Source organism: Triturus cristatus, chromosome 4_1 (assembly GCF_964204655.1).
Source record: "Triturus cristatus chromosome 4_1, aTriCri1.1, whole genome shotgun sequence".
NCBI lineage: Eukaryota > Metazoa > Chordata > Amphibia > Caudata > Salamandridae > Triturus > Triturus cristatus.
Window position 1 is genome coordinate 860364375 of NC_140585.1, and position 15365 is coordinate 860379739.

At 41.8% G+C, this 15365-nt stretch overlaps 1 protein-coding gene across 5 annotated transcripts in view; it reads right to left on the reverse strand.

Annotated features, from left to right (window-relative positions):
- Positions 1-15365, reverse strand: part of TASOR2 (transcription activation suppressor family member 2) — a 1022580-nt gene that overhangs the window by 908078 nt on the left and 99137 nt on the right. For all 5 annotated transcript variants that reach the window (XM_085653577.1, XM_085653574.1, XM_085653576.1 and 2 more), the window contains exons 2-3: positions 4430-4575; positions 4240-4335 (exon numbers count right to left, since the gene is read on the reverse strand). In XM_085653577.1, coding sequence (XP_085509703.1) covers positions 4240-4335; positions 4430-4575 — 242 coding nt within the window. The remainder of the gene's footprint in view (positions 1-4239; positions 4336-4429; positions 4576-15365) is intronic.

A 15365-nucleotide genomic window follows, 5' to 3' on the forward strand; every position in this document is an offset into this window, starting at 1 on the left:
TGCTCCATTCTACAAGCTTCACCCCGGGTGGCACTGCCTAAACGGTTGCGGCTCCTCCAAGATTTTGGGGACTTTTCTGGCCTGGGCCTTAATGGCCATAAATCTTTAAACTTCCCCCTGGTGAGCATGGCAACATTACCCTTAGAGTGCCTCCTCTGCCTTGGGTTATGTTGGGAACTGTCACATTTTCGCTATCTGGGTGTTCCTGTGGCTCTTACAGATGCCCAACTGCTCTACCTATATGGATAGGGAAGGCGCTGCATTGTGGAAATCAGCCTTTTGGAACTCGTTACAGGCCTCTGGAACTCATTTCTGCTTTTGCTGATGGGCAGACTGGCGGGTTCCAAGATGGTGGTTCTCCCCCACTGTGTTTATGCTTTCCAGAATACTTTATGCCCCATTCCCAAGACTGTTTTTGAATAACTGAACTCGTTGCTTACATCTCTGCTCTAGGCAGGTCACCGTAGTAGGGTGGCTCAGAGCACCCTATCTCGATGATATGAGGAGTGGGGCTGGAGGCGCAGAGACTACACTTGTATTATAAAGCAGCACATCTACAACACGCAACCTGGCGGTTTGACAAGGAAGACAACTGGGAGAAGAGACTATTGGTGAAGTGCATTCAGGTCGACAGACTGCCTGTTGCACTGATGGAAGGTACAGGGGTCACGGTTGACGTACCCTACACAGTTTGCCACACTGCGTGCATTTGGCAACTGTACATGGAATCAGTCCTGAAACACGTACCTTTCATCGGAAACTACCCATATGGATATTGGCACCAGTGCAACAAATGATGACCCACATGTCATTCCAGGCATGGGCAGTGGCTGTGTAATGATGGCTGATTTATACCCTGGTGAAAAATTTATCACATATGAGCAGGCATGTGGGGATTCTGCGCTGGAACAAGGACACTACTTGCACTACATGGGATTAGCGGAAGTGTTTAAAGTGACATGGCCCATCTATTCCACAGATGATCCATACCCTAGACATAATACTAACCTGCAGCATTGGACGTCAATTGAGCTCCTTACTTTACAAAGCAATGAGACTGGATGCTGCTGCTCTTCCCCACAGGGCGAGAGTGGCGTGGAACGCAGACTTGGGAACACTTATGGAAGACAAGACGTGGACCACCATTTTTGGACTAACACCTACAGTATCCTGCAATGCAAGCTTTAAGTTGATGCATAACAATTTTTGGGATCACACATACATGACACCAGTTAAACTTCATTGTATTACTATTTCCCGAACAGATAACTGCCCACGATGTGGCGAGTGAGGAGAGGATTTTGTACACTTAGCCTGGAGGTGCCCTAGGGTGCACACATTTTGGACCCAGGTGAGGACGATGTACAGAGGGGTATGAGATTCCCAATCAAATGTTCACCACTACCCGGTTTACTGGGCCAAGTTAGAAAACTTAAAGGCCGTAAAATGGCCTACAAATCAATGCAGCTTCTTTTGGCGTTAGCAAAAGGTAAAGTTTCTATAACCTGGATAGGGCATTGTGACCCCACAGAAGATACTTGGTTCCGCGATGTGAGTGAGTGGTCAATAGCTAAAGAAGTCCATATGAAATTGAGCCGAAGGGAAGAGAAATTGGTAGACAACCTCAGGGAATGAAGGGAAATGTTTGAGATATTTTTGAAAGCTAACCAAGATGGGAGAGACCTGCGTGAATGCGATATTAGTAAGAGTGAGTCTGATGGGGAAAATGAGCGATAATGGCTGGAGACAAGAATTCCAATGTGCCACTGTGAACAGTAAAGACCTGTACGAAGCTAGCCGATCTACAAATGAATGCTCTGTTGATTACTACCAATTCTGCCAATTGTATTTATATACCAGCTGCCAGGCTGTTAAAGATTATGGGGATGGTTTTATTAGAATGATTATGGCGCTCCACAGGAGCCCCGCGACAGGATGCGTGCAGGTGGACTTGTATCTTCTTCCTTCGTACAAGAGAGGGGAAAAAGGCAGAGTTGTCCACTCTCCCCCTACCCTTTCATCTTGGCCATGGAACCATTGCTTCATAATATCCAGTCCAATAACCTGATCTCCAGTATTGCCTTTTACAGAACCACTGTGAAAGGGGCACCTTTCAACGACGATATTTTGATCGTGACTGAAAACGCATGTCAATCCATCAAGGCACTCATACATACAATTGACAATTACTCCTTAGTGGCAGGCTACAAACTTAACAAAGACAAATCGGAGGTCAAGGGCTTAAACAACTTATGTACCAGCGGCCTTTTGGAAGACTCAGGTCTGGCGTGGTAACCACAATACTTGAAATATTTAGGCATATAATTCTGGTTGGATTTGTTCGAAACTTTACAACACAATGAAAAGTTGATATTTAAGAAAATAGAAGACTTACTGGGTGGGTGGAACCCAAACTATATCAACTGGGGGCATATTGAGAGGATTAAAATGATGGTAACCCCAATAGTCAACTATCTCATAAGTATGCGACCACTATTCTTGTCCGAGGATACATCCCATTATACTTTTATCCACCCTGCCAAATATATATTCAACAACACTAAAGAGGCACTATTAAAGATAGACAAACTTCTAGCAGTCCCAATAAATCAATCTAACCTTTCTTTGCTCTGGAACAACCCCAAATTTAAAATACACTGTACACATGTGTACTACCATTCCTGGTCCTACAAGGGCATCCATGCCCTTTTAAGGAAATTGGAGGAGACCAATAGCATCTCTCCGGATGACAGGAGTTTGATTTGGAAATCTGTTCCTAACAAAATTGCCTTTTCCTTCTCCCGAACTAAATATTGGCTTCTTCACCGATCATATTGGTCAACCTCATGTCTACACAAGATGTTCCTCAGAGAAGATCCAACATACTGGAATGGCAATAAAGAGACCGGGAACTTACCTTATCTACCCTTCTACTGCTGCTCTGTCTCTCTATTTTGGGATAAGGTCTATGACTTTATCAATACTCTATTTAGAGTCCAATTGAAGTGTGACTTTACCTCTCTTATTCATGGATTTTTGGACCCACAGGTCCGTTTGCCTAATGAAAGGGTGCTAATAGACATCCTACTGACTGTGGCCTGTAAATCTGTACTCAATAATTGGAAAGACACTCCTGCCACATCCTTTAAGGTATGGCTGAACTGGATTTTGTACCTAAGAGGAGCTGAAAATATTGCATTCCAACACTCACCCTGGAGACTGCAGCGCAGTCTTGTGTGGAGCACGTTGGATAACTTCTTTACTAGTAATAAACCTCCCTGAAGTTATCCTCCGACAATTTCAAAATTACACTCTGTGTTAGATGCTTGAGTTTAGCACTTTCTTTTACTTACTACTGCCCACACAACGAGGAGGCGGGCACTGGCTTTTATATTTACATCCCTATGTTTAATTTTGGTCCTTACCTACCGTTGACCAATATGTTCCGGGACTATATCTGTATCCAATCGGCTTTATTTGCATCCTCTCAGGGAATGCATACCAATTATTAGACTCTACTCTACTCTATCATGTTGTCTGATGTCTAAGGATATAAACAAGTGTTGTCTATTTATTTATTTCTGTTTTACCATTGGTATGCTGTGTCCCATTGTTTATTCAACTTATTTCATATGTGGCATGTTTCAGTGTTTCATTACTGTTTTTCTATAAAAGTCAATAAAGATTTGGACATTTAAAAAAACATTTAGGACCATCTTTTTGTATCAGGAATGCAATTCAGTAATTCCATTTATTTCAAGAACGTGCTTGTAAAAATAAAGGAGACCAACATTTGATGTGGGCCTTTGGCCAGACAATTAGGAGCAAGGCGATCCACCACCCACCAACAGGTTTACCAAAAAGGAGAAAAATATGATTTCCCTCCACTTTAGAGGTAATTTTTGTTTTTTACCGAACAACTGCAGACAACTGCCCATCAGCCTGGAACTGCATCTAGTTGCAAAATGTCAGCAAACCTCTATGATCTTGATGCTGTAGGCAAGTTCTATCTGCTTACCTGTTTTTCTCTATCCAACACTGTGGGGAATATCTGTTACATGAGCCGTATGTTAGACAATGAATGCAGTTACTATCTGCAGATATGTTAGCAGATAACGAGCTTTCGCCAAAAATGTGAGTAAACCTAATCAAACACCAGCACAAATATATTGTAAACACAATAGATATATAATGCAGTCAATGGAGTAGGCTACATTAAGGAACACAGTATCTGCTTACGTCGATTTCGTTGTCAAAAAGTAGAAAGGCAAACGACTCCTTCAGTTCCTCTTGTGTATAGCCACTTTCTTTCTTGTGCTGAGCAAACCTTTTAAACTGCATTCAAAAAATGAAATAAGAAAGACAATTAGCTTTAAACAAACCAAAATGCACAACAGTACATTTTTGTCCTTAGTCATCAAAATTTTACCTCGTCTCTGAAGGTTTCATTGGTCACAACACTCGCTTGGCTGTACTGGAAACAATTTTTAGACGCTGGAACCAGGAAACTACTCTGCAGCAATGAACAGATTGCATCAAATGTAGGATCTGAATCTGGTCCCACTTCTTGAAACACTGAAGGGAAGCAAGACATGGCAAAATAAACATAACACAAAAATCACAAAGCAATTAGCAGTACACCTACATTGAGTCCTACTCACCAAGACAGGACTAAATGTTTCTGCAAAGTTAAATAATAAACCCTTTTTTTAAGGACTGCATCTTTCATAATACAATAGGGAACTAATGAAAACACACCTGCGATATGTTCAGTGCTGGTTTGCCCCAATGCAAATTCAATCTATGTGACCAGTTCACAACCAGTTATTGCCTCTTGCTTTTGTTCACCTTCGCGCTCAATTTGGCACAACTAGGACTTGTGTTACTAGCAAACAGATGTAGTTACAGAAAGCACAATTTGAAAAATCTAAACAAATGCTCTTATCAACATAGACGCAAATATAGCCAGTCTGTAACATATTCAGCGAGAGGCATAAGAAGAACCCTGTTTTCCAATTTTATAGCAGTACTACTACCTAGTTTATGGGTGTAAGCATCATTTAAAAATTGTTTTTATTAGTGTTAACTGTTTAGGCCCCACCTCTGAAGAACTGACCACCAGAGCCTTGAGCTGCCACTGTGCCACTGTTCCACCTTGCATTACTGAATTTGTGTAAGCAATGTTTGGAGGGGGTGGGAGGTAAATTTATATTTCACTTCTGGATCAAAACAAGCCTTCTCATGCCTAGCTCAGAGACTGTAGAACTCAATTAGAAACAGTAGAAAGGAAACCTTAACAAAAAGCCAAAACACGTCTCAGGAGAACAAGATAAAGGATCAAACAACTACTTACAGTCTTCTAATCAGTGGTAAAGCATGCCACAGCAGACGATTTATCAGTTCCTCCACACTAGAAATAATACATTTCAGAACAGAAAGAGAATCTAACTTCAGGGAAGGGGAACAGATTTTAAAGGATGGAATTTCATAATCACAGTGTTGTCAAACGGATCTACTCGAGAACATTTCCAATTACGCTGATATGTTGAACAAACTACAATCTGTTTTCAGGAAAACAAAATATGTACTATCCAGCCAGCATACATAATTTTCCGTGTAAAGTTGCTTAGAATCATGACAGTAATCCTCACTATGAACTATTAGAACATTAGAATGTTGGGAGCTCCATTGAAGACAATGGAGTGCTCCATGCTTTTACGGGCCGGTAAAGGCCCGCAGAGCAACATTCCAATGTTGTTTTCAAAGGCCTCTCGGAGCCCGAGGGAATTTAAACCCCTCGACTCCAAGAGGCCTTTGGTTTATTTGTTGGAACATTCTGTCCTCTAGTGGCAGTATATTCTAATAGCCTTATAGCCCTTCATAGCTGGGCTATATTAACGTTCTGCTTCCTTGTTAAAGTCCCTCGCCTTCGGCTCGGGCCTTTAATGCTGGAGCGGGCCTTTAATAGCAAGTATAGCCCGCTACGGCGGACTATAAGGCTAGTGTTCCAACAAATAAAACAAAGGCCTCTCAGAGTCCGAGGGGTTTAAATTCCCTCGGGCTCCGAGAGGCCTTTGAAAACAACATTGTAATGTTGCATGGCAGGCCTTTACCGGCCCGTAAAAGCATGGAGCACTCCATTATCTTCAATGGAGCCACCAACATTCCAATGTTCTAATAGACAATCAGTTTGAATTCTTGCTCGTAATACCATAAGCACTTCAAAACAATTATTTTGTCTTCAATGGACTACATGGCAGGCACAGGCATTACCACCTACTACACAAACCTAACTCTGGAATGTCACACAGGGATAAGAGAAGGAATGACAAAACATTTTTCAGAAGACTAGACAGCAAGAAGACATAATACAACACATCAGTTATGTTATGAATTCAGTGGAAGATCAATAAAGAAATTAGCATATAATTTCAAATGAAACAGGTTCAAGAGAAGACAGTGAAATTTAACTGTCAATTAAATCTTGATTAACCTGTAAACTTGGCACAAAAACATTCAAATAATGTAACAAACGTCATCTGCTTATCCCTACAACAAACAGATAAAGTATAATGTCAGAAACATTCTTAGATAGGAAACTGATCTTACAAAGTGCAACAGGATAGCCCACTATACATTTGTTCTATATAGGTAGACATGAATCAGTGTGACAACTGTAATACATATTATAATGTAACTAGAATATTTGTTGTAGTGGATAATATCATTCAGTATTCAGATGATACTTGAGCAGCCCTTTCAGAAGATGTACAACTGATACCATTTTGTTTTTAGGTCTCACCTAGGTAGCGCGTGCGCGGTCTCTTCGCGACATGCTATATCTTCGAGACATGCTGTATCTAGGATTTGGGCTCGAAAAAAACCCATCTTTTTCATTGGTTCCTGTTGTTGTCCTATAGAAATGCTGGTTTTTCATTGGTAAATACACTTAGTTGTCCCTCCTTTTGGAATTGTGTATTCTCCCCTGAGGACTGCCCCTCTTACATGTTTTCTTAATGTTCAGGTTATTTATACTTGGAGATCACTTTTTTTAGTTGGCCTGCCTCTTTGCTTGTCAACTGTTTCAACTGTTCCAACTCCAACAAGTGGAAATGTGGCGGGCCTAGACTACTCAGGGCTTGAAAAACCAAAAAAGTCTCACTAGACCTGCAGGTCTAGTAACTTCAAAAATCTACTCGACCTAACTGTCATGCACATGACCTCTGTGAGCAAATGGGACAAGTTAACAAGATTTAAAGGCATTAGTATTGCTCATTCACTTTGTGAGCAATAAAGAAGCTGTTAAATCTTGCTATCTTGTCACATTTGCTCTGCTTTCAGAGACAGAGGTCAAACATCAGTCTTCTGTCCTACTCACCAGAAAGGGTGAGCAGGACCTAAAAATAGCTCACACTTATTAAATCTGGCTCGCAAATGCAAGGGGGCAACTGGATTTTTCGAGCACTGCTAGTTATGAAGAGAAAGGGGATTAATCAGGAAAACTAGAATCGAATGTCAGAAGAACACTGTTGATAAAATACTTCTATATCACTCATGACCTGCGGAGGACTGTACTAAATAATGTTGGTACTTATGTCTTAAAATGTAAAGAAAAATGTAGGACTTTTGAAGAAAAGACATACATGTTCCATTAGCAGTCATGCAGAGAGCTGGAGTTGCAGGCTTGTTATCTTAGTGCAACTTTGGATGTGAACTCAGTTAAAGCCTGGAATAAGATACAGGCAGCAACCAGGGTCTGTGTACCAAAATAAATGGATGCTTTAAAAAAATGATTTTGGTTTTCTCTATCTATGCCTTTTTATACTGTAATTGCTTGAACTCTGCCTCACTAGGAATTTTTTCACTTTTGACAATGAATATTATCAACAGGTTAAAGGCACATCAATGGGGGCAGTCTTTGCACCCAACTTAGCCATTCTCTTCATGGACCACCATGAAATGAACACTATCCGTTCTCCCAGCAACCCATTTTTCTCTGGTGTCACCATTTGGCGTTGATATATCGATGACATTTTTTTTTATTTGGCATGATAATGAAGATACACTTAATCAATTTCTGCATTGGTTGAATAATAACTGTTCAGGACTCAACTTCACCTTGGCCCTGGACAAATCCTCAATCCCCTTCCTTGATCTCACCATTTACCACTGACGGCGAATTGCTCACGAAGTTATACAGGAAGAGCACAGAGGGAAACACTTTACTTCGCTATGAAAGCAATCACCCACATGCACTACGTGATTCCCTGCCATACTCCCAATTTTTGTGGATCAGACGTAATTGTTTTTTAAAGGGGATTACTTTCACGAAGCCTCAATTCTGTCATCCAAGCTACAGGCGCGTGGCTACCCCATACGTCTTGTGCGCAATGCCCTTAAAAGAGCTTGGTATTGCCCTAGGGAAATCCTCTTATCTTCAAAATCCAAGCCCAACACAAACCGCATGGTGTGTGTTACCACATTCTCACCAGTTCCTAACACTATCGGTAAGTCTAACACTGGACTATCTTAAATGCTGGCACCATGAATATTGAATGCCCACTTTTTGCACTCCGCAGAAGCCGCAATATAAAAGACCATCTAGTGAGAGCAGCTCTTCCTAACCCCAAACCTGCTCTAACTCTAGATTGTAAAGTTTGCGATTTTACCTTTGAAGGGAAAGAATTCACCTTCAACAATGTTGTAATTAAATCCAAATTGTTCTCCAATTGCAACACATGTAATGTAATTTATTTGATCCAATGTCCTTGCCCTAAGATTTACAGTGGCCAGACAACGCAGAAGGTTAAGACTCGGATTGGCCAACACCGCAGCAGAATACGCTGCAATACCCAGAATGCTCCCCTTATAGAACATTTTGCCACTACAGGCCACAGTGGGGAGGACATAAAATGGACTGTGATCAGTGTGGTGAAACCACCACCAAGAGGTGCGGACATTGCACAACTTTTAAATAAAGAAGAACTTAAATGGATTCTCCGAACTGGAAGTATAAAAGAATGGATTGAACAGACACGAAGATTGGACTACTCTACTTTAAGGGTCCCTTGGAACATTGTTTTATGTGCCCTCTCTTCTCTGGAATCGATGTGCACCCTCCTCAGTCGTCTCAAAATCAACAGTCTGTACACACTAAGAAACCCACTGCCTCCAATAGTTCTAATACTCCCAAAACGTTGTTGCCTCTAAATTGTTACTTGCTTACGGTTATAATGTGGCCGTTCTGTGGATTATCGTTTTACATTCTTTTCTACCGTCTTTTCCTATGCAGCTCATATCTTAGTAGCAGTCTTTCTTCTATTTTTCTCATATTTTCCTCATGGTTCAAATGTTATTTCCACTAATTGAATATTGCTTATTAGCACTATGTAGCGGTTTTAGGCATTTTTTAATTTTTAATTTTCTATTTTCATTTTCCTGACTGCGCATGCATCTTAACGGCATTGGTTTCCCTATCTCACTCATGTACTTTCCCCTCACCCAACATGGCCGCCATCACGCCACACAGCCCATTAACGCGCTGTATCCCACTGCTATTCAATCAGTGCCCCCGACGGCATCGGCGTCCTTCATCCCAGCCATCGTGCTACGGACCCCATTGATCCAGTCTATCCGTGTATCGTCACCGAAGACCTCTAATCCCTGCTTCTTCAATTCCTTGCAGGTAAGCGCATCGCCAATCTCCCGCTTTCCATCACTCCCATCACAAGCACTTCCCTAAATCCCTTCTTCTCCCTTCCCAGTTTCCACCGAGACAACCGCGCTGTGCATCGGCACCTCGCCCCTCTATACCTATTCCGGATGCCAAAATTGAGGTAAGCGACCCCCCACACTACGGTTGCAGACATTCCTTCTTGCCCAACACCATTCATTCATTGCTCTACTCTCCACCCAGGCCCGCAATTGAGCCACCATCGGCACCCCTGTGCACCCGTGCATTGACGCCATCCTGGTCCACAGAGTGCCTTACAAAGAGGTAAGCGCCGACCTCACCCTCCCACCCTTGCGCCGCCACGGCCATCTGACAACAGTCTTGGCTTGACAACCCCCCTAGTCACTTTAGTAAGCATCACACGAACCTCCGCAATTTAGCCATTGTCCGCGGCCGTTCACCCTTGTGGTTTTATTCATGGTTCTTTAATTCTACATAATAACAACTGACAACAGCCTTGGCTTGACAACACCCACAGTTACTTTAGTAAGCATCAAGCGAAACTCTGCAATTTAGCCACCGTCCGCGGCTGTTCACCCTCGTGGTTTTATTCACGGCTCTTTAATTCTACGAACGCGCATCTTCTCACTCTATTCACGCACTAGTATCCCATAGCGTTGTTTTATTTGCCTTGAGTGCACCGAACTTTACGCAAATTCCTTTTTAATGCAACAGCTCTACCCAGTTATGTTCACTGTGCTCCCACTCGTGAGTCCGCTACTACGCATTGGCATGTGCACATGACAGCGAGAGTAATTCTTCTTCCACTCATAATTCACAAAATCCTTTTAGACAATTTCTGTAAATCCATTGTGCACCTAATTGATTGCTTGCCACCACACACCGACATGTGCTTTAGATTGTACTAGGATTTTATCTCTCTTTTCTAACTAGATCTAAAATTTCCTTTCCTTGTCTCTCTTCCCTTAAATGTTTTACAGGCACCAATTTTCAGGCTTGTATAATACCGTCCTGATGATGATCCTAGCATTTTGTCAATAGATCGAAACGTCGTCGGCTTGCTAAAACAGCTGGCACATTAATCTATTGTGATAAAACAAGTGCCACGACTGTCGCCTTGAAGATTGATTCTACTAATTGCATTTTTTACAAGCTATTTCTGTCTTGCCAGAATGTTTTCGTTTAGCTGTACACGTTTTGTGATTGTGTAGGACACAGGACTGTGTCCCACTTTATTGTTGTGTGTTTATCATTTGATTTGATCATTTATTAAATGTACTGTCCAGCTGGACAGCAGTAATATAGCACTGATTCTAGTCTATATTAATCACAGCTCCATTCAGCCTTTTTATAAGGACCACTGATGACTTAAAATACTGACGACCAAGGTCCCTATTTACCTTGTGGGTTCCCTTGTCTTTTTCTGTAATACCTCCACCGAGTGAAGGCATACCATCTGCGCGCAGGTCTGAAATATTAGGTGTCAGACCAGCTGACAGAGGAGGTAAAGGAGGAGATAAGATGCTAGCTAACCCACATGGGGGCTTTGAATAGAAGAGCAATCTTTGGTTCCAGTCCAGACATCATTATAGAGTCTGATGCCAGCAAAAACAGATGGAGTGCCAGATGTGAGGATTTGTCCACAGGAGGAAAGTGGTCCTCAGATGAATAAAGAATGCATAAAAATAGATTGGAACTCCTTGCTGGTTCCTTCGCAGGACAGTGTTGGACAAAGGAGAAAGCGAGTTGTTGCATGGTGCTGAAGATGGACAACGCCTCAGCGGTATGTTACATCAACCACCTGGTTGGTTCAGGATCCAAGAATCTGGCAGATCTGGTGAAAGAGTTTTGGCAACATTGCCTGGCCCACATATGCATCAGTGACAGGGGAATATGTTTCATGAGGATCAAACGACATGGGCGATTGGCATTCCAGATACCTGCAGGGCGAAAGCGTCTGGAAACTGAGCCCAGAGGTTTTTAGGAAGATAGAGAGGCATTGGGGACCCTTTACAGTGGACTTGTTTCCCTACAGCCGGGATCATCAACTGGAGAAATATTTCACTTCGAGACTGGACCCAAAAGCAGCGACCACAAATGCGTTTCTCTAGGATTGGAGTGTGAAGAAGATACATGTCTTTCCCCTATTTATAATGGTAATAAGGTCATCAGCGCAAGTTAGAGGCAGAAGGCAAAGTTGGTTGTTATCACACCGCTCTGGGGGTCGCAAGCCTGGCTGCCAGCAATGATGGAACATTCCTGGGATTTGCCAATCCTTCTACCTTAGAGGCCGGATCTTCGTCAGGATTCCCTGGGGAATTCCCACCAGTTGATTTAGAATGGGAGACTACATCTCATGGCATGGAGGATTACAGGAGATGATGGGAGGTCCCTGGATATTTAGCGGATGCTGAACTACTCTTGTCAAAAGCATGGGCGGAAGGAACTGTAAATATACAGATCCGCATGGGCTCGATGGCTATGTTGGTGTTTGCAAGGGATTCTGAATCCTGTGGGGTGGGGTCCAAAGTTGTCTATATTTTGAGTTTATGTTACCTTACTTAGCCAGGGAAAGACTGGCGTACAAGACGGTGAACACCTTTCGGTCTGTCATCTCGGAGGGACAGCTCCCAATGGATGCAGTTCCGGTTGGTGATCATTCCCTGGTTAGGAAATTGAGGAGGGTAATAAGGTTTTAATTTCCCCTAGAATCCAGGTATTTCACACTTTGGGACGTGAACAAGGTATTCAGCCTTTTTTCTTTCTTGGCAACACAATAAATATCTTACTAGGAAAGAATTATCAGGTAAATTGGGCAGGTTGCTGTGTCTTATCTCATGTCAGAGGGTGTGAGTTGTGACAGCCCTCAACATCATAGGCAGAGAATTCACCCCGGATGGGGTAACTTTTCACATCTTCCGTAGAACTAAATGCAACTCCAGGGTGGTCTCTTACTCTGCTTTCCATGAGATACCACAATTATGTGTGGTGAGATGCATTCAGGATTATTAAGCCATGACTGACTATGTCTGCATGGCCGGGGGACGCCAGCTTCTAATTTCATTCCGCAAACCATTTAAGGTGATTTCTCCCCCCACCAAAGGCAGGCAGGTGAGAGGGATCAGCCAAGATTCGGGGATTGATACATCCATCTTTGGGACTCATTCGGCGAGGGGAGTCGCAGCAGTCAAAGCGTTCCCTTTGGGAGCTAGATTAGAGGATATTTTGAATGTGGCCGACCGGTCTTTGGATTCAATTTCAATAAGTTTTACTTTAAACAAGTAGTCAACATGGCTACATTGGTGGTGAGTAACCTCTGAACTAGCATAATCCTCGCCTTCCGTCCTGACATAGCATATACGATTTCCTAGCTTTCATAACAGAAAGTTTAATTCTATTAAGGATTCTTTTAAGGACATGGAGGCGAGAATTATATACCCCCGCCCACCCAAACTCAATGCACAGTCACTCTTTCTCCTACCCTCATGACGAAATACGAGAGCTGGGCAGGCTGGGGAAGCCTGGACTCTGTGAGGTACAAGTATGTCTTTGCAAGTTTATGGATGAGATTCAGATTATGTTTTCCATTGAACATGCTTTGTAATATGAATGGTTCATCTGTGGTCATAAACACGAGTATAACACCTTCTGTTTGGATGGAATACTGATTTCTGTTCTTGGTTTTAGGAATGGAGGTCTTCAACCAAGAATGAGGCGCACGGACTGGAGGTACCTTATGAATGAAGCAAGAGGGGAGAGTAGAGAGAGCCAATGGATTATAACAGTGAAGGCCGACTGTGATATGCTAATGTTTTGTTTTTCAAGTGTTTATGGGAAAGGAAGTTCTTTTGCTTGTTTTGAAGGCTGCTGTTGAATGGAAATGAAGAAAGCGGCGCGTAATTCTTGCCTTTGTGTCCTTGATAGAATTGAAACTTTCTGTTACGAAAGACATTTTATACTCTGCATCCTGGTTTAGGCCTTGTTCAACTGTGCACAGAATGAAAAACTAAATACTTTCTGTTGCCCATTGTGCAGTGATTTACCTGCACCCCTTCGTGTAGGCATCAAATGTTCTGGACTAAACAATTTGACTGTTTGTTGCTCCTGTGATGCGACAAATACTTTTCAGTCAATGGAGATTTTTGTTCTATGAACACTGGACTGTTTCCATCTTATTCAAGCCACAGTCACACATACTGTAATGTAAAAAAATATGAAAACTAACTACCTCTAGTCTAGTGTATGTAAAAATGTTATTCTGCTTCCTTGTTCAGTTTGGTTTAAAATTCTGAGGGGCAAATAGTCTTTTAGAGTTAAGTTCTCAAGTTTTATTAAAGATTAGATCTACAATGAGATCAACCATAAAAGGACAAACATTTCATAATTCAGTACACTTAAAAAGGGAGAAAAAAAAGTTTGAACATGTACAATACACCAACTGAATTCAAGACTCAATTAATCTATTAATGCATATTTTTTTAAAGTTAAAAATAATTCGTTTTACTGGGTAGTACAATAGTTGATTCGCTGCTTTTGTCCCATTTTTTCTTTATAAAAAGTGGTTTTAGAATGTTATGTCAGTGATTTAAGGGCAGGACACACAAATTAAACATGCTCCATCGTTTGTACAGCTTCATTACATAAAGTGCATAATCTGTACTCCCATTTTACATGCACCAAGTAACACTAATGAAAGGCAAACAGTTTGGCCTGCACAATAATATACATCTACTAAATTTGTGATCTAAATTCCAGCTAAGGTAGGGCTGAGGTGCCGCAGCTCCACAGGACCGGACCACTTCATTAAGGTTCTTACTACAATCGTGTGGTAGGGCTGAATTGAGTATTATACTGATCTGATCTCTGTAGGTGCAGGACAAACCACACAGGGTGCTGGTTGCTTGTCTCGTTTGCTTACAATAATTGACAATGTTGGAAAATGTTGTGGCGCATTGCTGGGGCGGTGGATCTTTGTAACTTGGTTACCAGATTGTAGACCTTTTTTCAGTAAAATGCACAGATGACACATGGATACAGGATGTAAATGTGATTGCTTTTGTCTGATGCTCAATAAAGATATTTTCAAAAAAAAGCTTCTTACTACAATCGAATATAATTTTCCATTGAGCTATTTTTCATAAATACTTTAAAATTGATAAGAGCTCACATTTTGTAACTCTTCCTTATCGAGTTTAAAGTGCTTAAGTGCGTCGTTCAATTTCGTTGTTAGTGTACCATCCCCTCTTTAAGGGGTAAAACATTCTGTAGCTAACAGCTTCCTAAGAGTGCATTCATTTGACTGTATCAGATGATAGCCCCACCGAATTACAACTGCCAAGCCCCTTACAAATGTGCTAATTTCTAATCGTAGTGCCTCAATTGGTGCCATCGGAGAGTGGGCATTGCAAATAGGACAGTAGGCATTGCAGAGTGGGTTAGCAATATTATGTTGACAGCTACTATGTCTTTTGATATGTACATGAAGAAGTGGTCGTTATGATTGACAAAACTGCTTGTTGTAGGATAATGCTGAAAACCAATGAAATTTGTTTTTTTTTTAAGTGCAAAAAATCGCAATGTCTTCTCCTCGACCCTATGCATTAAGAGTCAGTGATTTACTTTTACTGTCTCAATACAGTAGAACAGAGTCAGAGGAATTTTCATTTTATAG